A 27409-nucleotide genomic window follows, 5' to 3' on the forward strand; every position below is an offset into this window, starting at 1 on the left:
TTGTTCTATGTTAAAAGGCATTGAATGTTTGCCTATATGTGTAATGTGATCCGCCCTGAGTCCCCTTCGGGGTGAGAAGGGCGGAATATAAATGCCGTAAATAATAAATAAAATAAATAAATAAAGGCATTTCCCATCTTATTTCCGGCACCTTGGAGGCTGTGCTCGACTCCGGCCATGCTGTCGCTCCATCTTCCATGCCGAGGAGCTTTGTTGTCCTTAGACGTCCTCCTGATCGATGCAGTACCTATTTATCTACTCGCATTTCTGCTAAATGGGTAGGGAGCTGGGGCTAATGGCGGGTGCTCACCCTGACCCAGGCTCAAACTGTCGATCCTCTGATCGGCAGGATTTTTCTGCAGCGGTTCTCTTGGAGGACCCAGGGAGGAAAACGAATATGATAGACGTGAAAATATGATTGAGTGAATCTAACTCTTGTCTTCAAATATTTACAGTCTTTATGTTCAATTTATGATGATATTCGCATGCCTGGTATTGCCTGGGTAAGCATTTTTCAATGCTATTTATTTTTAAAAAAATACTCATTCTAATGGTCCCACTAGAAAATGCATATCCAGACAATACAGGATAGTTTGTTTTGACTATAGAACTGTTCTGGAAGGCCTTGAGAGGCTCAGAAACACTTCTATGAGAGGAATATATTTTGGAGCATTGAAACCATGGATATCAAATTTGTGGATAAGGGGATAAGGGGCCGCACTTAGCATAGCAAGTCAAAAGGTTGGCAGTTTGAGCCCAGGTCGGGGTGAGCACCCGCTGTCAACCCCAGTGCACCTGCAGATTGAAAACAGAAACAGTAAATAAATAGGTTTTATTGGGGAGGTTATAAAGGCGCCCTTAAAGGACATTGACTGGGAGGAAAGGCTCCTTGGCATGGAAAATGGAGCGACAGCACACGAACAGCCTCCAAGATGCCCAAAATAAGATGGGAAAACAGCCTTTAACTCTGTCTGTATTGTCCATCCTTGTGAATTGTATAATTGGCATTGAATGTATCGCACCTCAGGTTAGCTTCACTTTGCTAAAGACACCAGGCTGCACACAGATCGTAGTCTTTTGTAGTTTATTAGGATACTAGCTTGGGGACCCGGCGGTGCCCGGGTTATTCGTAGACGGCATTGAGTTGTTTTGGATATTTTGAATGGACCCATTTGTGTAGATTTGTGGGTGATGGGGTTTTCAGTGGGAGGCAATTTGGGTGAAGGTATTGTAAATCCCATCATCCACGGTCTGTTGTCCCCCAAACCACATCAGGATGTAAAGTGGGTGAAAGGGAGTATGTGTGGCAAGTTTGGTCTTTATCAGTCATTGTTGTGGGTTGCTGTGGTCTTAGGAAGTGAGTGAAGGTATTGTAAATCCCATCATCCTTGGTTCGTTGACCCTCAAACTGCAGGAGGGTCATGGGGGGCATATGTGGCAAGTATGGTTATGATGCGTCATTGGATAGAGTAACAATGGTCAGCGGATGGCAAAACATTTGAAAGTACTGCAGATCCCATCATCCATGGTCCATCCTGCCCCACACCACAGCAGGGTGTAAAGTGGGCCACATAATAATAATAATAATAATAATAATAATAATAATAATAATAATAAAACTTTATTTATACCCTGCCACCATCTCCCCAATGGGGACTCGGGGCGGCTTACATGGGGCCATGCCCAAGACAATACAATATAACCATAACATAATACAATTAAATAATACATTACATAAAATAAACAGTACAACATAAGATCGAAACAGCAATATAACAAGAGCGGGCCGCATGAACACTACATTTAAAAACTAGATTAAAAATTAAAAATTAAAATTAAAACTCTGGGTGAGAAAGGGCCACATAGCATCTGTGTGCCAAAATGGGTGTAGTTGTCTCATTCGTGCGTGTCTCAATGGTCTCTGGGAGATGAATTAAGGGAACGTACTGCAAATCCCATAATCCTTGGCCCATCCTCCTCCAATTGGCACCCAAACGGCACCAGGACATACAATGGGTCATAGGGGTTATGTGTGCCAAGTTTGGTCCATGTCAATGATTCCTGGCGGTTACAGTGGCCTGTGAAAGTGGCGGCCAATCAGAAAGCTGCCACATACAAACATAGAAACATTCACTTTTATTATATATATAGATAAGGAAAAGATAGTTCATAAAAGGCAAAAGTTTAGTTCCAAAAGCTAGTTACAAAAACAAGGCTATAAGCACAAATCCATGGAAACATTAGGCGTGAAGCAAGGTCCTTAAAACGAAGCCAAAGTCCCAGAAACGAGGATATTATTCAGGTTATAAGATAATACAGGAGAGCAGACTTAGTTCTTGATTCAAGCGAGGAATTGCTTTGACAAAGATTTCCCTCTCAGTGGAGTGTTTCAATAGCATAACATGAAGGCATTTCTTTGCCCTTTGCCCTCCCTCTTATTTGCTATTCTGAGACTTCTGCGCAACCCCCAAAATTCGCCTCATCGCTTTTGCTTTCGTGGCCACAAGGCTCATTAGTGTTATCAGGCTGAGGCTGGGAGCTACTCTCCCTTTCTGCTTCTTGCACCTGAAAACCATCATCAGTAACAACATTTCTTCCCATGGGAAAGCCTCCCTGCTCCTCATCTCCCACAGCAGGGACATCCTTATTTTATTTATTTATTTATTTATTTATTTATTTTTCAAACTTATATGCCGCCACTCCCCTGCACCTGAATCCCATAATTCCCATCAGAGTCATCTTGAAACTCATCTTAACCTGAATCCCATCATCTTGAAACTGCATCCCAGAATCCTCATCAGAGTCACACAAAGGCTGTGTCACAACAGAGTGTTGTGTGAGCCGCTCTGAGTCCCCTTCGGGGTCTGTAAATGAATTCTACAGACCACAGGTCTACAAATATTTTTCCAAACAATATTAAGCCAGATAGCTCCAGGAAGAGGAAGACTTTCTATTTACCGGATCCCGTTTGTTCTCTTTCTTGCATTCAGCTCGACCAGTTGGTGATCGACTCTGCAGTGGAGAAGCGGGAAATGGAGCACAAGCATGCGCTGATCCAGCAGCGGGTGAGTCTCTTCCAGGCGGGGAAATACATATCTGGGGAAGGCGTGTTTCCCAAAGTTACCACAGTATGCATTTCCTAACAATACGTATTAGAAATATGTCAGCGTGGGGGTCAGGGTGCGAGCCGGGTGGGTTTCTTCAAGCTCCATCGATCACCCTGATGAATTGGTTGCAATCGTCTGCCACACCAATTCCTATTCAATGTCAGACTCAAACACATCTGTTGTCTGGAGTCCAAACATTTATTTCAATATCTATAATACATATTTACAAAGGATAGCAAAAGCCATCGCTCTGAGCTGGCATTCTTCTATAGCCTCTTGCCTCGGCAAGCACAGCTCAACACACTCAGAGATAAGAAGACACATTCCTCAGTCTGAAGGAAGTTCCAACCTTCAAAGCCTGATAGGTCACAGCAGGCTGTCAGTCAAAACATTACTGAAACACACACTCTTGCAAAACAGCAGAAAACACTTGATATACATTTCATACACATACAACCATAATCTAATATATTCAATGTGAGTACTATTTTAAAGCCCTCTTCCACTTGCCATCTCTCCCTTTCTGTCCATATGGAGTCCTCTTGCGGTTGCATTGAGTACAGCAGAGTGAAGCTCATAAGTCACCAATGTAGATCATTTTAAAAATAAGGCAACAAAAAGGGTGGATTTTTAATTCAAAACACATCAGTATTTTAATTTGGACCATGAAGGGTTTGTGTACGAAGTTTGGTCCAGATCCATCAAGCCATGGGGGAGCCTTTGAAATACAAACATTTCATTTGCGTGTTTCTCGGTATTTGATATTATTGTATGTTCGTTTTATATTTGTAAGCCGCCCCGAGTCCCCCTGGGGAGATGGAGGCAGGGTATAAAAATAAAATTATTATTATTATTATTATTATTATTATTATTATTATTATTATTATTATTATTATAGTTCACACACAATCTTATTCATTTTGTACATATATACAAGCATAACACATATACCAAATACCACCACTTCCTCATTACTTTATTTTCCACGCCACCAGACTTCTCAATGGTATCGCGTAAAGAACAACACTCTGAAAACAGGTTAACTGCAGACAATAATAATAATAATAAACTTTATTTTATATCCCGCCCCATTTCCCCGAAGGGACTCTAGGCGGCTCACAACAGGGACAAGTCCGAAACAATAACACAACATATTTGACAAAAACTTAAAACATTCCAACAATACACAAAATAAAATAATGCACAATACATTAAAATCCAGCAGATAAAATCAGAGACAAGAAACAATCAGCACCAGCTAACACATCCCAACAAAGGCAGGAATCAGCCAGGCTTTGAAGCTGAAAGGCCATTACATGCCAATCATTCCGGCTAATTACAGCATTCATACATCCCTCAAACCAACAAAAAAAAAAGGAACAACCAGAAATACTGCACATTCACAGGCTTTAGGAAATAACATATGCCAACTGCCACCAATTCCTCAATACTTTATTTCCCATATCACCAGGCTTGGCCACAGCAACACGTGGCCGGACACAGCTAGTATATACATAGTTTCACTTTGATTTAAATCTGAGATTGCCTCTGATTCCAGCACCAATAACACTATTTCTTTTTCTTTCCTACCCTTTTTCCCCGTCTTTCCCTGTCTTCACCAATTTCTGGCCGCTCCACACAGACATTATTGCAGGTGAGTTTTTTCTATTTTTTACGTGCTAATAAAATGTAAAATTTCGGTCTTGGATTGGCCCCTTTTGTTGTTTACATTGGCAACGGGTTTCGTTCGGGCTTATCTGGAGGATGCAGATGGTTTGTGATGGGGTTAATCTCCTTGGATGAGGCTATGAGAAAAAAATAAAATTCCCAGTGGCTTTGAGCTTATCCCTGAAATTATCCATTTTGCACCTAAGAAGACGCTAGGTTCGCACGTTTCTTTTCCCAGCGTTTCCACTTTGGTATACAGTAGAGTCTCACTTATCCAACATAAACGGGCCGGCAGAACGTTGGATAAGCAAAAATGTTGGATAATAAGGAGGGATTAAGGAAAAGCCTATTAAACATCAAATTAGGTTATGATTTTACAAATTAAGCACCAAAACATCATGTTTAGCAACAAATTTGACAGAAAAAGTAGTTCAATACGCAGTAATGCTATGTAGTAATTACTGTATTTAAGAATTTAGCACCAAAATATCACGATGTATTGAAAACATTGACTACAAAAATGCGTTGGATAATCCAGAACGTTGGATAAGCGAGTGTTGGATAAGTGAGACTCTACTGTACTTCACAGCACAGAGTTTTCTTCTTTTCCTTAAATGGGGTTCCTTTCCCTTTCTTTTCTTATACATTAGAGGTGGGCATGAAAATGTTTCCTTTGTTTCCTTCGCGCTATCGTTTCGTTTTGACCGTTCATCTACACAAAACGAATGACGACATTTTCGTAGGAAACGAGAGGTGACACGAAAACAAAAACCGCACCGTCATCGTGCTTGCTTTCGTTTCCTTTTGTTTCGGCCCCGTAACAATAAGTAGGTACGGACAGAGGGTTGCTTTCCCATGACAGCTGATGTGTACCAATGGGGGTTAATGATAATACAAATATAAATAACGATAGTTACTCTGAGAGAGGAATGCCTCCCAATGACATCCGATGTGGATCAATGGGTCTTGAGGATTATATTTATATTAGTATTAGCTGTGCCCGGCCACGCGTAGCTGTGACGTATGTAGAGGCATGGTAGAAGGGTTGGACTGGATGGCTCTTTGAGGTCTCTCCAAACTATTGGATTGTATGGTTGTATTGTTATTACTATTTTTATTGTCTTCGTCATCATTATCATTATTATGCAGAGGCTGGATGGCCATCTGTCAGGAGTGTTTGGATTGGTAGAAGGAGGTTGAACTGGATGGTCCTGTGAGGGGCGTATGAGGCTCGCACGCTGTGTCCTGCTCTGCGCAGGCGCAGATGGTTTTTCCGTGTTTTTTGGCTTTTTTTTTAGGCCATTGACGTGAATTGGAGTTTTGGTTGTGTTGTTGGAACCTAGTGGGAAGGACCGTGGGTTGTGTTGTCAAGTTTCATGGTTCTGGGTTGTTTAGTTTTGTTGTTTACATTTAGGTAAAAATGTCAGAAGCTTTTTATATACAATAGAGTCTCACTTATCCAACATAAACGGGCCGGCAGAATGTTGGATAAGCGAATATGTTGGATAATAAGGAGGCATTAAGGAAAAGCCTATTAAACATCAAATTAGGTTATGATTTTACAAATTAAGAACCAAAACATCATATTAGACAACAAATTTGGCAGAAAATGTAGTTCAATACGCAGTAATGCTATGTAGTAATTACTGTATTTATGAATTTAGCACCAAAATATCACGATATATTGAAAACATTGACTACAAAAATGCGTTGGATAATCCAGAACGTTGGATAAGTGAGACTCTACTGTATATAGATTAAGAACAGCAGTTATTCTGGCACTATAAGATGATTCTGGGTCCAGGAGAGCAGTGCCTCCCAGTGCACCCGATGCTGAAATGCCCTCCATGTGTGGCGATTTTATTATTATTATTATTATTATTATTATTATTATTATTATTATTATTATTATTATTATTTACTTCATTTCTATCCCGCTCTTCTCACCCTGCAGGGGACTCAGAGCGGCGTACAACATATATTTAGGCCAAAATTCAATGCCACATTATACCAAGCAAATAAAACATAACAAAAAACTCAATAGGAACAATCAACATATAAATACAATTTAAAACCATTAACACCCCTTTAGCCCAAAAACCGAGTTGGGGGGGGGGGGGATGAGCCTCAGAAGCCCTCCCATTCCAGCCAATGGTCCGAAAATGTTAGGGTTTTTTTGTAAGCCAGATGAAGCTTCATGTCGTAAAGGTGGCCCATTTTCGTTAGCGGGACATGAATACGAAAATGAGACGACACGAATGAAACTTCACAAAACGAACAGCAATTCTATACGAATGCACATCTCTATCATACATATCTACACACAGAGATGGTCATTCCAGGCTCCCTTTGTCACTGACTGGTTTTCCTCTGGATTGTAAGCCTTTCACACCACCAGTCACCATTCCGTTGGGTTGATTTACGCCCCATAGAAAAACAAGTGTGGCTTAAACAGAAGTCAAACCCACCGCAAACCCCACACCCCACTAAACCCTTTATGTGAGAAAGCAGCAGCATTTGACGTTTTATGGCCTTGCTCTCCATTTCGGGACAGATGGGAAAGTCAGGAGGGAGAAAAGAGAGAATATCATTGTGCGTTGGTTTAACTTGTTAAGAGTCTTCCCAGGGGTCCCCAAACTTTTTAAGTGGAGGGCCGGTTCATGGCCACTCAGACTGTTGAAGGGCCGAATTATCATTTGAAAAAAAACAAAAAACCAAAGAAATTCCTATGCACACTGCACATGTCTTATTTGTAGTGCAACCCCCCCCCCCCCAACAACAATTATTTATTTATTTAATTAATTATTTACTACATTTATACCCCACCCTCTCTCATCCCGAAGAGCGGCTTACAAGTTGTATGTACATACAATATATTATATTACTAGCATAGCATTATATATTACTATATAGCATTAGCATTATATATTGTTCATTGTACTATACCACTGTACTGTGATATTATTAGTAATATTACATTTAATATATAATATGCAATTAACACATTGAGCCTCCGGTGGCTCAGTGTGTTAAAGTGCTGAGCTGCTGAACTTGCAGACCAAAAGGTCCCAGGTTCAAATCCACGGAGCGGAGTGAGTGCCCACTGTTAAGCTCCAGCTTCTGCCAACCTAGCAATTCGAAATGCGAGTAGATCAATAGGTACCGCTCTGGCAGGAAGGTAACGGTGTTCCATGCAGTCATGCCAGCCACATGACCTTGGAGGTGTCTACGGACAACACCGGCTCTTCGGCTTAGAAATGGAGATGAGCACCAACCCACAGAGTTAGACACGACTGGACTTAACTTCAGGGGAAACCTTTACCTTTACCTTTACCTTTACCTATGCAATTAATATTATTATATTACACAATATTATTATATTGTATTATTATTATTAGCCACCCTGAGTCCCCTATTGGGTGAGAAGGGAGGGGTAGAAATACTGTAATAAATAAATAAATAAATTTTATATTGTATTACATTATAAGATTATTATCAATATTATATGTATACACAATATATTATATTATTAGGATTGCACAGTATTAGTAAATTAAAGAACAATACAATATTTAAAAATAAAAATAATTTTAACCAACATACTGTGTAAACCTATCAGGATTTCAATGGGAAGTGTGGGCCTGCTTCCGGCCAATGAGATAGTCAAGCTAAGTAGGATTGTTGTTGTTGTGTCTTCAAGTCATTTTGGACCTTGGGTGAGCCTAAGTCTAAAACTGAGGGCGGGGGCCAGGTCAGTGACCTTGGAGGGCCGCATCCGGCCCCCGGGCCTTAGTTTGGGGACCCCTGGTCTTCCTCAGAAAGAATATGCTTTGGTTGTCAATACATAAGGCCATTCACAATTGCATTCAACTGTATTGTGTGGTCAGTGTAGAATCAGCCGAAGACAGATCGAACAATGACTCTAAATATATACACATGTAAATATTAGAGATGTGTGCGAAAATCTTTCCTTCGTTTCCTTCGTGCTGTTGTTTCGTTTCGACCGCAAAACGAATGATGACATTTTTGTAGGAAACGAGAGGCAACACGAAAACGAAAGCCGCACAGTCATCGTGCTTGCTTTTGTTTTCCTTTCGTTTCGGCCCCGTAACAATAAGCAGGTACTCACAGAGGACTACTTTCCTATTAGTACCAATGGGTGTTAATTATATATATATATATAAAATGATAGCTACTATATATAACGATAGCTACTCTGGGAATCTAAGCTGAGTCTGGGAGAGGAATGCCTCCCCATTACATCTGATGTGTACCAATGGGTGTTAATTATATGTGTGTGTGTGTGTGTGTGTGTGTGTGTGTGTGTGTGTGTGTGTGTATATATATATATATATATATATATATATATATATATAATGATAGCTACTATATATAACAATAGCTACTCTGGGAATCTAAGCTGAGACTGGGAGAGGAATGCCTGCTGCATTACATCTGATGTGTGCCAATGGGTGTTAATAATAATATTAATATATTGTGATGGCGCAATGGGTTAAAGCCTTAAGACAGGGTAAGCTCCCTGTCGGCTCTAGCTTACACCAAAAGTGACTTGCAGTATGTTCCCAAGTTGGGTGAGCTTCGTCTGTCAGCTCTAGCTTGCGGGGACATGAGAGAAGCCTCCCAGCAGGATAGTAACACATCCGGGCAATGTCCCCTGGACAACGTCTCTGTAGACAGCCAATTCTCTTATACCAGAAGTGACTTGCAGTATGTTCCCAAGTTGGGTGAGCTCCGTCTGTCAGCTCTAGCTTGCGGGGACATGAGAGAAGTCTCCCAGCAGGATAGTAACACATCCGGGCAATGTCTCTATAGACGGCCAATTCTCTTACACCAGAAGTGACTTGCAATATGTTCCCAAGTCGGGTGAGCCCCCATCTGTTAGCTCTAGCTTGCAGGGACATGAGAGAAGCCTCCCAGCAGGATGGTAACACATCCGGGCAATGTCTCTATAGACGGCCAATTCTCTTACACCAGAAGTGACTTGCAGTATGTTCACAAGTTGGGTGAGCTCCGTCTGTCAGCTCTAGCTTGCGGGGACATGAGAGAAGCCTCCGAGCAGGATAGTAACACATCCGGGCAATGTCTCTATAGACGGCCAATTCTCTTACACCAGAAGTGACTTGCAATATGTTCCCAAGTCGGGTGAGCCCCCATCTGTTAGCTCTAGCTTGCAGGGACATGAGAGAAGCCTCCCAGCAGGATGGTAACACATCCGGGCAATGTCTCTATAGACGGCCAATTCTCTTACACCAGAAGTGACTTGCAGTATGTTCCCAAGTCGGGTGAGCTCCCATCTGTCAGCTCTAGCTTGGCGGGGACATGAGAGAAGCCTCCCAGCAGGATAGTAACACATCCAGGCAATGTCTCTATAGACGGCCAATACTCTTACACCAGAAGTGACTTGCAGTATGTTCCCAAGTCGGGTGAGCTCCCATCTGTCAGCTCTAGCTTGCAGGGACATGAGAGAAGCCTCCGAGCAGGATAGTAACATATCTGGGCAACGTCTCTATAGACTATCAATTCTCTTACACCAGAAGTGACTTGCAGTATGTTCCCAAGTCGGGTGAGCTCCCGTCTGTCAGCTCTAGCTTGGCGGGGACATGAGAGAAGCCTCCCAGCAGGATAGTAACACATCCAGGCAATGTCTCTATAGACGGCCAATTCTCTTACACCAGAAGCGACTTGCAGTATGTTCCCAAGTCGGGTGAGCTCCTATCTGTCAGCTCTAGCTTGCAGGGACATGAGAGAAGCCTCCGAGCAGGATAGTAACACATCTGGGCAATGTCTCTATAGACGGCCAATTCTCTTACACCAGAAGTGACTTGCAGTATGTTCCCAAGTCGGGTGAGCTCTCGTCCGTCAGCTCTAGCTTGCGGGGACATGAGAGAAGCCTCCGAGCAGGATAGTAACATATCTGGGCAACGTCTCTATAGACTGCCAATTCTCTTACACCAGAAGTGACTTGCAGTATGTTCCCAAGTCGGGTGAGCTCCCGTCTGTCAGCTCTAGCTTGCGGGGACATGAGAGAAGCCTCCCAGCAGGATGGTAACACATCCGGGCAATGTCTCTATAGACGGCCAATTCTCTTACACCAGAAGTGACTTGCAATATGTTCCCAAGTCGGGTGAGCCCCCATCTGTTAGCTCTAGCTTGCAGGGACATGAGAGAAGCCTCCCAGCAGGATAGTAACACATCCGGGCAATGTCTCTATAGACGGCCAATTCTCTTACACCAGAAGTGACTTGCAGTATGTTCCCAAGTCGGGTGAGCTCCCGTCTGTCAGCTCTAGCTTGGCGGGGACATGAGAGAAGCCTCCCAGCAGGATAGTAACATATCCAGGCAATATCTCTGTAGACGGCCAATTCTCTTACACCATAAGTGACTTGCAGTATGTTCCCAAGTCGGGTGAGCTCCCGTCTGTCAGCTCTAGCTTGCGGGGACATGAGAGAAGCCTCCGAGCAGGATAGTAACATATCTGGGCAACGTCTCTATAGACTATCAATTCTCTTACACCAGAAGTGACTTGCAGTATGTTCCCAAGTCGGGTGAGCTCCCGTCTGTCAGCTCTAGCTTGCGGGGACATGAGAGAAGCCTCCCAGCAGGATGGTAACACATCTGGGCAATGTTTCTATAGACGGCCAATACTCTTACACCAGAAGCGACTTTTCCTTAGCCGCTGTCCAAATTCTGAAAGCGAAGGTCAAAGGCTGTTGTGCGGTGGTTGTGTGTGGCATCTCCTCTCCCTCCTGAAGCGACAGCTGTATGGTAATTTGCTAAGCGGATTGACTCTCAGAGAAGCCGTGGGTCCCGGGAGGGAGGAAAGAGGCGGGTACGTTGGGCAGGTGGCCCACAAAGAAGGAGCCAGGAGGAGCCAACGGAAGGGAGGAAAGCAAGACGAGAGGGTGAGAAGAAGGCAGAGGCAAAGAGATCCCTTCTCCCTTCTCTGCTTGGCATTTTCGCTCTTGAAAACAGACCCAAAAGCATAGCTGTCATGAAGATTTTTGGCCGCCTGGAGTATTTCCTGGTAAGCCTTTCTAGGGCTAAAAGAGGGGCGTGTTTTGTGCCCACAGACGGCACTAATTCTAGTGTAATAATATTGAGAACAATATAATAATGTAATACAATATTATACTAATAATAATATAATATAATAATATTAATTATATATTATATACTAGCTTTGTCCAGCCACGTGTTGCTGTGGCTTATGGGAATCCTTTGTTGGCCAGGTGGAATAGCAGTGAATAGCCTTGCAGTCTCAAAGCCCTGCCGTTTTCTGGAGTAGCTGGAGCTGTTTGTTGTATGAACGTAGAGGCATGGATGAGGGGTTGTGCTGCCAAGTTTAGTGTTTCTGGAATGTGTAGTTTTGTTGTTTTGTCCTAGGCCGAAATTTCATTACCCTTTTATATATATAGACTAGCTGTGCCCGGCCACGCGTTGCTGTGGCGAAGTCTGGTGGTATGGGAAATAAACTATTGAGGAATTGGTGTAGTTAAGGTAAAGGGTAAAGGTTTTACCTTTCATTAAGTCCATTATAAATGGATTACATAACTGCCTTGAGTCTACACTGGCATATAATCCAGTTCAAATCAGATAATCTGTATTTTATAGGCAGTGTGGAAGAGGCCGAAGTGAGGCCTAACTCTGCCTGTCCCCTGGGTTGAGTGGGTTGCTAGGAGACCAAGTGGGCGGAGCTTAGCCTTCTAATTGGCAGCAATTGGATAAAAACAATTATTCCTCTCCCTCTAATTAGGACTTTATTTTTCTTCTCTTTTTGTTGTATGAACGTAGAGGCATGGATGAGGGGTTGTGCTGGCAAGTTTAGTGTTTCTGGGATGTGTAGTTTTGTTGTTTTGTCCTAGGCCGAAATTTCATTACCCTTTTATATATAGATAGATTAAATGTAATATTACTATTAATATTACCATATAATGATATAGTACAATATAGTAATTTAATACTTACATTGTGCTATGCTAATAATATATTGTATATTCATTTGATTTGTAAGCCGCTCTGAGTCCCCTCCGGGGTGAGAAGAGCGGGATATAAATGTAAATAAATAAATAGATAGATAGTGTAGATACGCCCTGACTATCAGAATGCTTTAGTTTTGCCGTGGTTATGTGTCCATCTGTCTTATCTCCTCTACTCACTTTGTACTTCCATTCTTTTTAATCAGAGAACCAAATGTAGACGTCATTCAGAGTCAGGGTGAAACTTTGGGTCTCGAGGGTCTCGTTTCTCTTCCTGCCTCGTCCTTGTGCATCTTATGTATTTACTAAATTGGCTACCCAGCGTTACACATTTTATTTTTAACTAGCTGTGCCCCGCCACGCATTGCTGTGGCATTGTCTGGCAGTGTCTGTATTTTTTAGGCAGTGTGGAAGAGGCCTAAGTGAGGCCTAACTTTGCCTGTCCCCTGGGCTGAGTGGGTTGCTAGGAGACCAAGTGGGCAGAGCTTAGCCTTCCAACTGGCAGCAATTGGATAAAAACAATTATTCCTCTCCCTCTAATTAGGACTTTATTTTTCTTTTCTTTTTGTTGTATCAACCTAGAGGCGTGGATGAGGGGTTGTGTTGTCAATTTTCGAGGTTGTGGGGCCTTTAGTTTTGTTGTTTTGTCGTCGCCAGGATTCCATCACTCTTTTATATATATAGATTAAGAACAGCAGTTATTCTGGCACTCTAAGATGATTATACCCCTCAAAACCCATCAGTAGGCAAATTTGGATATTATCGGGCCTACATGCCAAGTTTGGTCCAGATCCATCATTGTGTGGGTTCATAATACACTCTGGATGTAGTTGAACTACAACTCCTTTACATCCCTTCAAAGGAGCCAAAGGGAGTTTGCTTGCCTTTCTCGCAATGTGATGGTATTTGATGTTTCCAGGGAAACTTTTGTCCAGTGTGTTTCCTTTTATCCCCTTTGCAGGGGGGAAAAAGCGAGCCCAGGCATCTGGGGACATAAAAATTCAAATCAATGGGTGGGAGATGGAAGCGGGAGTGCCTCGAGGGCGAAGTGGCGGGGAGGGGACGGTGTGATTTATTGAATGGACATAAAAGCCAAGCGAACAGATGAAAGAGGTGTTTGGCAAGAGATCCCAAGCATGCATTTCAGCACCAGATGGGTTTTTTTTTTTTTTTGAGCTTCTCAGTTTGCTACCGAGCTCAATCCAAAGTGCTGGCTTTGACTTATAAACAGTTCTGGCCCAACTTACCTGTCCGAATGTATCTCCCCCTATGAACTGGTTTGTAAAGGTGTTATAACATCTTAGGCTCTTTCAGGCAGGGGGGAATCTTCTTATCCCACCGCCGCCACCAAATTGTAAAGATGTTATTAATTACGAGGAGCTGCCACCAATTTGTAATCAAGCTGAATTACTACTGCCACCAATTGTAAAGGGCTAATTATGACTAATTATGATGCAACCACCAATTGAAATGATCTAGCCACCAAAGACTCAGGGAGGAGACCTTTTACTTTTACTTCTTTTACTTATTCACTTAAGATGGTAGCGTTCTTGGTTCAGAATATATATGACAGAGGCTTCAATGTTGGAAAAACAAGAACAAGTTTATTCAGGCACAAAGCTTAGTGGTTACAATGATGTTTCTCATGTAGAGGTATTCTTATTAACAGTTACAATTCCAGAATAAGATGAATCAACTCTCTAAAATATTACTTCTTTTACGTAAGGAAACTCTGTTCCTCAGCCACTTTTATACCACAGTCACCCCTGTGATCTGCTATCACAGATTCTCTGTTCCTTACTAGGACACAGATTATATCAAATAAGTCACCAAACTTATTTTAAACTGACTCAAAATGACCAATTGAATCTCCCTGATTCCCTTAATCTAGGATCAGTCTTTCCTGTGCCTCATCAGAGCACAGACTGCTCCTCTTTTTTAAACCTCTGCACTTCTTCAGCAAAACGGCAGTTGGCTCCACCCACTTCTCCATGGCAACCAGCCTCTGAGTGCTGAGAGGCAGCAACTGCAATACTTACCCTTCTAAACACAAACACACAATTAAACATAACATTTGTATACCAAAAATTTGTACTTCATTACACGGTTAGAGTATTAAAATATGTTATTTGAGTGATTATATTGCTTCTGTTTATGTGATTGTTTTAGTCAATTGTTATGTTTTTGTTTTGTTTTTGTTTTTTGATTTTTGTTTAATTCTTATAGCGTTTTATAGTGTTTTTAGTGTTATATTGTACAATGTTTTTATGCTGATTTTATATTGGAAACCGCCCTGAGTCCCTTTCGGGAGAGAGGGCGGTGTACAAATAAACTTTTACTTACTTACTTACTTAAAATCGGCCAGGTAGGCCCTACTCTCGATCCCACCCCCCTCACAGGCACGATTGGTGGAGACGACAGACAGGGCCTTCTCAGTGGTGGTCCCTCAACTGTGGAACTCCCTCCCCAGTGACATTAAACTGACAGGTTGGGGACCTGTCTTTGGCACCAACATGGAATGTAGCAATAACAGTGACGACGGGTCTAGGCCAGGGGTCCTCAAACTTTTAAAGTGGAGGGCTGATTCACAGTCCCTCGGACTGTTGGGGGGCCGGACTATGATGAAATAGTCCAAAATTAGGATTGTTGTTGTTGTGTGCCTTCAAGTCATTTGGTCAACTCTAAGTCTAAAGTTTAGGACAGAGGTCAGGTCAGTGACCCTGGAGGGCCGCATCCGGCCCACTGGTCTTAGTTTGGGGACCCCTGATCTAGACGATCTCATAAGACCATAAGTAAGCAGAGAGACCTCCAAAGACCGTCTAGACTCTAAATGGTCTCATAAGACCATCGTAAGGAAAGGGACCCTCAAAGGCCATCTAGATGATCTCATAAGGCCATCAGAAGACCATAGATAAGGAAAGGGATCTCAAAGGCCACCTAGATGGTCTCATAAGACCATCATAAGGAAAGGGACCTCAAAGACCATCTAGATGGTCTCATAAGACCATAGGTAAGGAAAGGGGCCCCCAAAGGCCATCTAGATAATCTCATAAAACCATAAGTAAGGAAAGGGGCCCTCAAAGGCCATCTAGACGGTCTCATAGGACCATAGGTAAGGAAAGGAACCTCCAAAAGCCATCTAGATGGTCTCATAAGACCATAGCTAAGCAAAGAGACCTTCAAATACCATCTAGACGATCTCATAGGGCCATAAGTAAGCAAAGAGACCTCCAAAGACCAAGTAGACTTAGGTCAATCCTAAGTCTAAAGTTTAGGACAGGGGCCAGGTCAATGAGCTTGGAGGGCTGCATCCCATCCATAGGCCTTAGTTTGGGGACCCCTGCCCTAGGCATTGAGTTTTTAATCTCTTAAATCTTTTAATTGTATTTATAGATTTTACCTGTTTTATAACTCCATGTGTTTATGTGTTTATTGTTATTTATATTTGTAATGCAGCATTGAATCTTGCTGCTCTGAGTCCTCTTTGGGGTGAGAAGAGTGGGGTAGAAATACAGTAAATAAATTAGGAGTAGCAGAAAGCAACATGACATCCTTTTCGATGTTCTGACCTGGCTCTCATGCTCCCTCTGCACCTTCTCATCTCCAAGCATAATTAATATATATATATTTGTGTGTGTGTTTGCTTCTTAGGATTTCTCTTACGATGACTCCAAAGTGGAATTCAACGTCGACGCCCCCAACGGGGTGGTGATGGAAGGCTACCTCTTCAAAAGGGCAAGCAACGCTTTCAAAACCTGGAACCGGTAAGCCCTGCCCTCTAAAAGACACAAAGCAAAAGGATTTAGTGGTGAAAAGAAGGTAGAGACAATGCTTTGTCTTCCATAGGAGTCGATCTTTGGTGCTTTTTTTGGTATTGTTTCTTTTCCTGGGCTGCGTGTATGTTGAAGATCAGGTGCTGTTTGACCCTATTTGAAGGTAGTCGAATCCTGGGAAGTTGTAGTTTGGGGGAGGCAACAGCACTGGGGCAGAAGAGGAGGAAGACTGTGTAAAACTACAACTCACAGGATGTCCATAGTGTTAGGGATTTTCTTGTGTGTTAGGAGAAGCTACCCAAAAACAACAGAGAATCCAAAATATTCTTGCTGTGAGCTGAATGCTTCTAGTTGAGCATTCAGCTCACAGCAAGCAGAGCTTGAAGTGCCATGTGGCTGTAAAGAATTTAGAGCTTAGGAGGGAAAGATACAAAATGGGATACTTATAGTTGAGCATTCAGCTCACAGCAAGCAGAGCGTGAAGTGCCATGTGGCTGTCAAGAATTTAGAGCTTAGGAGGGAAAGATACAAAAACTGGATACTTATAATTGAGCATTCAGCTCACAGCAAGCAGAGCGTGAAGTGCCATGTGGCTGTAAAGAATTTAGAGCTTAGGAGGGAAAAATACAAAAACTGGATACTTATAATTGAGCATTCAGCTCACAGTAAGCAGAGCGTGAAGTGCCATGTGGCTGTAAAGAATTTAGAGCTTAGGAGGGAAAGATACAAAAACTGGATACTTATAATTGAGCATTCAGCTCACAGTAAGCAGAGCGTGAAGTGCCATGTGGCTGTAAAGAATTTAGAGCTTAGGAGGCAGATACAAAAACGGGATACTTCTAGTTGAGCATTCAGCTCACAGCAAGCAGAGTGTGAAGTGCCATGTGGCTGTAAAGAATTTAGAACTTAGGAGGCAGATACAAAAACGGGATACTTCTAGTTGAGCATTCAGCTCACAGCAAGCAGAGTGTGAAGTGCCATGTGGCTGTAAAGAATTTAGAACTTAGGAGGCAGATACAAAAACGGGATACTTCTAGTTGAGCATTCAGCTCACAGCAAGCAGAGTGTGAAGTGCCATGTGGCTGTGAAGAATTTAGAACTTAGGAGGCAGATACAAAAACGGGATACTTCTAGTTGAGCATTCAGCTCACAGCAAGCAGAGCGTGAAGTGGCATGTGGCTGTGAAGAATTTAGAGCTTAGGAGACAAAGATCCAGACTTCAGTCTTTATGGTTTATTTACAAAAATAATTTGTAAACCTTATGTAGTTCTTGCTCAGTTCAAAAGGAGACATTGGTTTTCACTGTTATTCTCTCCTCTCTTCCTTTTGTCCTCTCCCTTTCTCCTTCTTCTCTCCTTCTCTTCCTCTCTTTGTCTCCCCAGGAGGTGGTTCTCCATACAGAACAGCCAGCTGGTCTACCAGAAGAAGCTAAAGGTCAGGGAGACATTAGCGAATTAGCTGGCTTGCTTTGATATCTTGTTGTCTGTCTATAACCTGGATGCCACAATTCCCTCCTGGAATTCAAGTGGAACAGAAATGCATTCGTGTCACTTTCTCAATGCTTCGGAATCAATGGCGCATAGGTTTATTAATTCACACACTCAACTGGGTACTCATCCAAAATTCAGAAATTTTTTAAAACTAAGTGCCAATGACCCCCAGTTTTGTAAGTACTTTAGAACCATTTTTAATGGATCGCACATGCTGTCTTTGTGACCACAAATGACTCCCAAAGGCCATTACATTGACGATTTCTTCTCCTTCTTCCAGGATGTCCTCACGGTGGTGGTCGAAGACCTCCGGCTTTGTACCGTCAAGCCCTGTGAAGATATCGAGAGGAGGTTCTGCTTTGAAGTTGTGTCTCCCACTAAGTAGGTCCTTTTTCACTTCGATTTTGGAAAAAACATACCGTTGTTTCTTTTCTTCCTTGGAATGCAAAGATATCACGTGGCTGACACTTAGTCCAATTGAAAGGGGTCTAGGGGTCTAGGTTTTGGCCCTTCCAACTCTAGGATACTATGAATATCTAGGTCACATTATTAGACAATCAGCATTTTCTTATGATACGTCTCTCTGCTCCTTTCGCTCACAGAAGCTGCATGCTTCAGGCCGATTCGGAGAAATTACGTCAGGCGTGGATCCAGGCGGTTCAAGCGAGCATCGCCTCTGCGTACCGAGAGAGCCCTGACAGCTGCTACATCGAAGTGAGTTGATGTCAGATACAGGAAATGAGCTCAGTTTGACAACCAAATGCACAGATATAGGATGAGTGTCATCTGCCTTGAAAAGGGATCTAGGAGTCTTAGTCGAACGCAAGCTGAGCAAGAACCAACAGTGTGATGTCGAGAAAAACAATGCAATTCCAGACTGCATCGATAGGAGCATAGAAAATTGAGATTGGAGATGAAAGGGGAGAAAAACTAATCTGTTAAATTGCTTGCTTGCCTTTGGAATTCCACCTGAAGAACATCACCTTCTTCTAGATCCCACAATGTTCCACCTGGAGAACATCACCTTCTAGATCCCACAATGTTCCACCTGGAGAACATCAACTTCTTCTAGATCCCACAATGTTCCACCTGGAGAACATCAACTTCTTCTAGATCCCACAATGTTCAACTTGGAGAACAGCACCTTCTTCTAACTCCCATCATGTTCCACCTGGAGAGCATCAACTTCTAGATCCCACAATGTTCAACTTGGAGAACATCACCTTCTTCTAGATCCCACAATGTTCAACTTGGAGAACATCACCTTCTTCTAGCTCTCATGATGTTATACCTGGAGAACATCAACTTCTAGATCCCAAAATGTTCCACTTGGAGAACATCACCTTCTTCTAGCTGCTATGAAGTTCCACCTAGATAACATCAACTTCTAGATCCCATGATGTTGAACTTGGAGAACATCACCTGCTTCTAGCTTCCATTATGTTCCACCTGGAAAACATCAACTTCTTCTAGATCCCATGATGTTCACTTGGAGAACATCACCTTCTTCTAGCTTCCATCATGTTCCACCTGGAGAGCATCAACTTCTAGAACCCAAAGTGTTCTACTTGGAGAACAGCACCTTCTTCTAGCTCCCATGATGTTCCACCTAGATAACATCAACTTCTAGATCCCATGATGTTGAACTTGGAGGACTTCACATTCTTCTAGCTCCATGATGTTTCATCTGGAGAACATAAACTTCTAGATCCCATGATATTCCACTTGGAGAGCATCACAGTCTTCTAACTCACATGATGTTCCACCTGGAGAACATCACCTTCTAGATCCCATGATGTTCCACCTGGAGAACATCAACTTTTAGATTCCATGATGTTCAACTTTGAGCACATCACCTTCTTCTAGCTCTCATGATGTTCCACCTAGATAACAACAACAATTAGATCCCATGATGTTCCACTTGGAGAACATCAACTTCCCGATCCCATGATGTTCCACTTGGAGAACATCACCTTCTTCTAGCTCCTATGAAGTTCCACCTGGAGAACATCAACTTCTAGATCCCATGATGTTGAACTTGGAGGACTTCACCTTCTTCTAGACCATGATGTTCCACCTGGAGAACATCCACTTCTTCCAACTCCCATGATTTGGGAAGGTCCCAAGAGTTTTTGAGAGGACAAAATGTCCATGGAACCTTCCCAAATATGTCCCATGGAGTGGCAAAATTGAATAGAGTTGGAAAGAACCACACATATGGCTTTCCCTATATAGAGGAAGGTCATGGTTCCACGATTCTGCTTTGGTCAGTTCTGAGCAAAGCAATGCAAGATGAATGTGGACAAGCTGAATGGGTCCAAAGAAAGGTGACCGAAATGATCAGAGATTTTGAAGCCTTCTGAGAAGTGTCTTGGGGATCTGGGTATGTTTAGCTTGGAGAAAAGAAGGTGAAGAGAGACATATTTGAGGAGGATATAAATGTAGCTAATACATAATAGATTTTCACCATTTCTTTTTCCATATTTTATTTGTCTCTCTGCCAGAGACTGGACCGGACGGCTTCTCCTTCCACCAGCAGCATTGACTCTGCGACGGACTCCCGGGATCGCAGCGCCAAAGGGGAGACCATCCTGCAGCGGGTGCAGAGCATCCCAGGGAACGACCAGTGCTGCGACTGCGGCCAAGCCGATCCCCGGTGGGCCAGCATCAACTTGGGCATCTTACTATGCATCGAATGTTCAGGGATACACAGGTACTTTGGGACTGGGACTGGGCTCCCGCTACGCTGACCATACAAGGCAAATAATCAATTATTATTCTATTGATGCTTGGTTTGTGGCTTCCATTCTTACAGGAGTTTGGGGGTGCACTGCTCCAAAGTGCGGTCGCTCACTCTGGATTCCTGGGAGCCAGAATTGCTGAAGGTATTTATTTTTATTTATTTATTGACTACATTTATATCCCGCTCTTCTCACCCCGAAGGGGATTCAGAGCGGCTTATCTATATATATAAAAGAGTGATGGCATCACGGCGACCCACAAAAACAACAAAACTACAGGCCCCCCAACCTCGAAATTTGACAACACAACCCATCATCCACGCCTCTAGGTTGATACAACAAAAAGAAAAGAAAAATAAAGTCCTAATTAGAGAGAGAGGAATAATTGCTTTTATCCAATTGCTGCCAGTTAAAAGGCTAAGCTCCTCCAACTTGGTCTCCTAGCAACCCAATAAAAAATAATAAAAAACACTAAAAAAATTGATACAATAAAATACTATAATAACAGAAAATAACTAAAAATAATACAAGAAAATTATAAAATATAATAAATAAAAATATAACTTACAATAAAATTAATTAAAAAATGCAAATAACATCAAATAAAAATTACACAACAATTTTTAACCAATACCACCACCACTTTGCCACAGCAACGCGTGGCCGGGCACAGCTAGTAAATAATATTTACATACAGTGTATTATATCACTAGCACAGCATAACACTAGTACTATATACCAGTATATTACATGTAATCTATATATATATACATGTTCTGACCATTTATAACTTAAAGTAAACAAGGAAACTAAACACCCAAAACCCACGAAACTTGGCCACAAAAGACATGGTCATCCCCGCTTTAGAGGGAGAGGAATAACTGTTTTTTCCCCATTGCTGACAGTAAGAAGGCTAAGCTCCGCCCACTTTGTCTCCTAGCAACCCACTCAGCCATTTAATGGTACCCAGTGCCGCTTCAATCAGGCCTCTTCCGCACTGCCTATAAAATACAGATTATCTGATTTGAACTGGATTATATGGCAGTGTAGACTCAAGGCCCTTCCACACAGCTAAATTACCCATTTATAATCTTATATTATCTGCTTTGAACTGGATTATCTAGAGTCCACACTGCCATATAATCCACTTCAGTGTGCATTTTATACAGCTGTGTAGAAGGGGTCTCATATAATCCAGTTCTAAGCAGATAATATAAGATTATAAATATACAGTAGAGTCTCACTTATCCAACATAAACACCCCGGCAGAACGTTGGATAAGCGAATATGTTGGTTAATAAGAAGGGATTAAGGAAAAGCCTATTAAACGTCAAATTACGTTATGAGGGTCCTGGTTGGCTTATATTTGGGTCAGCTTATACTCGAGAATATAGGGTACATTTATTATTTTTCTCTATTATTATTGGTATTATTACATTTATTATTTTTTGCTATTATTGTTGCTACTATTACATATATCTTACTCTATTATTATTAATATTAATAATAATACATTTATTATTTCAGTCTGAACTTATTATTAATATTGCATTTATTATTTACATATATATATATACATATACAGTAGAGTCTCGCTTATCCAACGTAAACGGGCCGGCAGAATGTTGGATAAGCGAATATGTTGGATAATAAGGAGAGATTAAGGAAAAGCCTATTAAACGTCAAATTACGTTATGATTTTACAAATTAAGCACCAAAATATCATGTTATACAACAAATTTGACAGAAAAAGTAGTTCAATGCACGGTAATGCTATGTAGTAATTACTGTATTTACGAATTTAGCACCAAAACACCACAATGACTACATTGAAAACAATGACTACAAAAACATTGACTACTAAAATGCCAACTGCGTTGGATAATCCAGAACATTGGATAAGCAAATGTTGGATAAGTGAGACTCTATTGTAATATGAAATAATTACTGTGGTATAATAATACAGAACAAGATAATATCTAAAACCAGGACAGTAAATAAAGAGCAATACTCTGAAAGCAGGGAAATTGGGAATTCCAGAAAGGAAACAATCGGGGCCAGCGAACACTTCCCAGGTAGGATGCAAACAGGCTTTGAAGCTGCAAGGCCATTAAATGCTAATCAAGGTGGCTAATTGCAACCTTCATACCTGCCACACTGAGACTATTAATTGCTATTCAAACTGGCCAACCAAGGATTCCGTAAGGGAGAAAGCGGCCAGGCTTTCAAGCAGCAAGGCTATTCAGTGCTATTCAACCTGGCCAACCAAGATTTCCCCTAGATAGAAAATCCCCAGGTTCTGAAGCCACGAGGCTACTCTGCCCCATACAACCAGGCCTAGCAAGGATGCCCTATGTAGAAAGCGGCCAGGCTTTGAAGCTGCAAGACTATTCAGTGCAGTTCAAGCTACCCAAACAAGTATTCCCCTTACAAAGGAAGTAGCCAGGCTTCAAAGTGGCTCTTTGATTGAGGGTGCGACTCCAGCTACTCCAGAAAACAGCCAGGCTTTGAGGCTGCAAGGCTATTCACTGCTATTCCACCTGGCCAACAAATGATTCCCATAAGCCACAGAAACGTGTGGCCAGGCTAAGCTAGTAAATAATATATAATTAATATGATTATATTGTATTATTATTAGTATTATGTTGCATTACAGTATAATATTATTACCAATATTACATATATATATAATATATATATATATTAATCATTATTTATTATTGTAAATTATATTGTATAACATATATACAATACTAGCTGTGCCCGGCCACACGTTGCTGTGGCGAAGTATGGTGTTATGGGAAATAAAGTATTGAGGAATTGGTGGTAGTTAAGGTCAAGGGTAAAGGTTTTCCCCTGACATTAAGTCCAATTGTGTCTGACTGCACACTGAAGTGGATTATATGGCAGTGTGGAGTCAAGATAATCCTGTTCAAAGCATTATAAGATTATAAATGGGTTATATAGCTGTGCGGAAGGGCCTTGAGTCTACACTGCCATATAATCCAGTTCAAATCTGATAATCTGTATTTTATAGGCAGTGTGGAAGAGGCCTAAGTGAGGCCTAACTCTGCCTGTCCCCTGGGCTGAGTGGGTTGCTAAGTAGGCAGAGATTAGCCTTCTAACTGGCAGCAATTGGATAAAAGCAATTATTCCTCTCCCTCTAATTAGGACTTTATTTTTCTTTTCTTTTTGTTGTATGAACGTAGAGGCATGGATGAGGGGTTGTGCTGCCAAGTTTAGTGTTTCTGGGATGTGTAGTTTTGTTGTTTTGTCCTAGGCCGAAATTTCATTACCCTTTTATATATAGAGATTATACATACAAACATACATACATACACACACACACACACACACACACACACATATATATATATATATATATATATATAAAGGTAAAGACCAAAACCCAAATAGAAGTGGGACAAAAGGAATGGGAAATACGGTTTTGTATCATAAGGGATTTTGGAGGTGGTAAGCATAGCTTTGTTGACTATCGCTCCCATCATCCATTGAAACAGAGCTTTTTGGCTTCTTTTCCCAAAGCTGATGTGTGAGCTGGGCAATGCCACCATGAACCAGATCTACGAGGCACAATGTGAGGAAATGGGACTCAAGAAGCCCAGCGCGGGCAGCTCCAGGTAGGATTCCATGGCTTGTAAAACTACACAGGAATTGATCCACAACTGAACATACTGGAGAGGTTTGGGGAGAATTCACCATGATTTATAGGTGTTGTAAGTACTGGGATATATAGTTCACCTGCAATCTAAGATCTGGAGATAAACTGAAGCCGGACGACCTGAATTCTTTCCTAGGCAAGACAAAGAAGCTTGGATTAAAGTCAAATATGTGGAGAAGAAGTTCCTGAAGAAGCTGCCGTCTGGGGAAGCCTTGGCCGAGAACGAGAGGAAGCCGCGGCGGTGGAGCGTCAAGAAGTGCCAACGGCGCAACAGCTCCACGAAAGCTCCCACGGCGCGGAGGAAGTACCGGCACGAGGCGGGAAACGCATCGCCGGCGGCACACTCTTCGGGTGGGGAGGCCCTTTGACTTCCTCCCTCTCCTTTCCCCGAACCTCCCGTTTCTCTGTGCACATGTACGGGGAATAAACAAGACAAGAACTGAGTCTAAACAATATCTTCTTTGCCAACAGCTGCCACCCTGGAGCGGAAATTCCGGCGCGATTCCCTCTTCTGTCCCGATGAGCTGGACTCCCTTTTCTCCTACTTCGACACGGGAGCTGGAGCCGGGCCACGCAGTAAGTTGACTAGAGGAGTAGGCGTGGCTTCTTCCCAAGAGCCTGAGACAGGGCTGAGCCTCTATACCTCTCCTGAGAAGCCTTTTAGGACTAAAGGGCAGGGCTAGGGGCGGGGCCTATTCCCAAGAGCCTGAGACAGGGCTGAGCCTCTATACCTCTCCTGAGAAGCCTTTTAGGACTAAAGGGCAGGGCTAGGGGCGGGGCCTATTCCCAAGAGCCTGAGACAGGGCTGAGCCTCTATACCTCTCCTGAGAAGCCTTTTAGGACTAAAGGGCAGGGCTAGGGGCGGGGCCTATTCCCAAGAGCCTGAGACAGGGCTGAGCCTCTATACCTCTCCTGAGAAGCCTTTTAGGACTAAAGGGCAGGGCTAGGGGCGGGGCCTATTCCCAAGAGCCTGAGACAGGGCTGAGCCTCTATACCTCTCCTGAGAAGCCTTTTAGGACTAAAGGGCAGGGCTAGGGGCGGGGCCTATTCCCAAGAGCCTGAGACAGGGCTGAGCCTCTATACCTCTCCTGAGAAGCCTTTTAGGACTAAAGGGCAGGGCTAGGGGCGGGGCCTATTCCCAAGAGCCTGAGACAGGGCTGAGCCTCTATACCTCTCCTGAGAAGCCTTTTAGGACTAAAGGGCGGGGCTAGGGGCGGGGCCTATTCCCAAGAGCCTGAGACAGGGCTGAGCCTCTATACCTCTCCTGAGAAGCCTTTTAGGACTAAAGGGCAGGGCTAGGGGCGGGGGCGGGGCCTCTTCCCAAGAGCCTGAGACAGGGGTGAGCCTCTATACCTCTCCTGAGAAGCCTTTTAGGACTAAAGGGCGGGGCTAGGGGCGGGGGCGGGGCCTCTTCCCAAGAGCCTGAGACAGGGCTGAGCCTCTATACCTCTCCTGAGAAGCCTTTTAGGACTAAAGGGCGGGGCTAGGGGCGGGGGCGGGGCCTCTTCCCAAGAGCCTGAGACAGGGCTGAGCCTCTATACCTCTCCTGAGAGGCCTTTTAGGACTAAAGGGCGGGGCTAGGGGCGGGGGCGGGGCCTCCTTCCAAGAGTGTGAGATAGGGCTGAGCATCTATACCTCCCCTGAGGCGTTTATTAGAACACGGGGCGGGGTATAGAGGTTCAGCCCCATCAGGCACTTGGGAAGAGGCCCCGCCCCCTCTAGCCCCGCCCCCTGTGTCCTGGCAGACTCTGCAGGACAGGGATAGAAGCTCAGCCCTACCTCAGAGCTCGTAACTCAGGGGGCGCTGAGTCATATTTTTTCTGGAAAGGGGGCGGAAGGCCAAATAAGTTTGGGAACCACTGACCTAAACCATGCATTGTTTTGGCTGCTAGTTGCACCTTTCCCTTTGGCACATCTCGGGGAGAATTATGGGATTAAATTCTACAAGAAAGAGAAGAAGTAGAAGTGAACCATGACTTTCAGAAACTCTGGTCTTGAACCTTTGCTCCTTTATGGTTTGCCCTCATCTTCAGTGTTCAGTGACTGGGATAGGAGACTCTGTGGCGCAATGGGCTAAGCCCTTGTGCCGGCCGAACTGCTGAGCTTAAGGTTGGACTGCTGACCTGAAAGTTGCCAGTTCGAATCCATGAGACAGAGTGAGTTCCCGTTTGTCAGCTCTAGCTAGCGGGGACATGAAAGAAGTTCTCTCAGCGGGATGGCAGCACATCCAGGCATCCCTTAGGGCAACGTCTCTGTAGATGGCCAACGACATTGATGTTCTGTCCGCCCTCCTCTTAGGTGGTAACCACGTCTCGGTGCCACAGCCCCTGGCCGCCAGCCCACGGAGCGACAGTGGCCACGGTCCTGCTGGGAGCGGTTCACCATTCCTTCTGGATGGAGGTAAGCAATGTAGGGCTACAAGAAAGTCTGGCTAACTAAGCAGAACCACCATAATCAGAGGAAGTATATCTAGACGTATTGGTTGCCCAAGAGAAGCAAAAGTGGTCAAAGTAACGACTTCAAGCATGCTTATGAATTTCCCTGAGACACCTTAAGGGTACCTTCTCTCTCTAAGAATGTCCAGGCCCATCAGTATGACTCTTCAAAGTCTTCTTTGATAAATAACATATCTTGTTTACTCACAAACATCTTGTATTAATTCACCATACAGGCATATTTCTTACTAACGTTCAGTTATAGATAGGATGTAGTTTTCTGTGTGTTGAGTACACAGGATATCATTCTTAATCAGTAGTCCATAGTCTTTGGATATAATAGTACTCACTGGAGTCCATAAGTCATACTTCTCTACCGAAGTCCAAACAGCAACATGCATCCACCTCCAGTGAGATCTAAAGCAAACTGCTAATATTGAAGTCTAATAATCACACTGAATACAAAATGGAGTTCTGAGTCTGAACATGCTCAGTACAGTCATATGTCTAAACCTC

General features: G+C 43.1%; 1 protein-coding gene across 1 annotated transcript in view; it reads left to right on the forward strand.

The window, feature by feature from the left end:
* Window positions 1-27409, forward strand: part of acap3 (ArfGAP with coiled-coil, ankyrin repeat and PH domains 3) — a 142725-nt gene that overhangs the window by 87691 nt on the left and 27625 nt on the right. The window contains exons 9-20 of the mRNA XM_062965804.1: window positions 2991-3065; window positions 4750-4761; window positions 16424-16536; window positions 17928-17979; window positions 18316-18416; window positions 18638-18749; window positions 20540-20748; window positions 20851-20920; window positions 24323-24417; window positions 24595-24809; window positions 24930-25034; window positions 26757-26858. Coding sequence (XP_062821874.1) covers window positions 2991-3065; window positions 4750-4761; window positions 16424-16536; window positions 17928-17979; window positions 18316-18416; window positions 18638-18749; window positions 20540-20748; window positions 20851-20920; window positions 24323-24417; window positions 24595-24809; window positions 24930-25034; window positions 26757-26858 — 1261 coding nt within the window. The remainder of the gene's footprint in view (window positions 1-2990; window positions 3066-4749; window positions 4762-16423; window positions 16537-17927; window positions 17980-18315; window positions 18417-18637; window positions 18750-20539; window positions 20749-20850; window positions 20921-24322; window positions 24418-24594; window positions 24810-24929; window positions 25035-26756; window positions 26859-27409) is intronic.

This window comes from Anolis carolinensis, unplaced genomic scaffold, assembly GCF_035594765.1.
Source record: "Anolis carolinensis isolate JA03-04 unplaced genomic scaffold, rAnoCar3.1.pri scaffold_15, whole genome shotgun sequence".
Taxonomy (NCBI): Eukaryota; Metazoa; Chordata; class Lepidosauria; order Squamata; family Dactyloidae; genus Anolis; species Anolis carolinensis.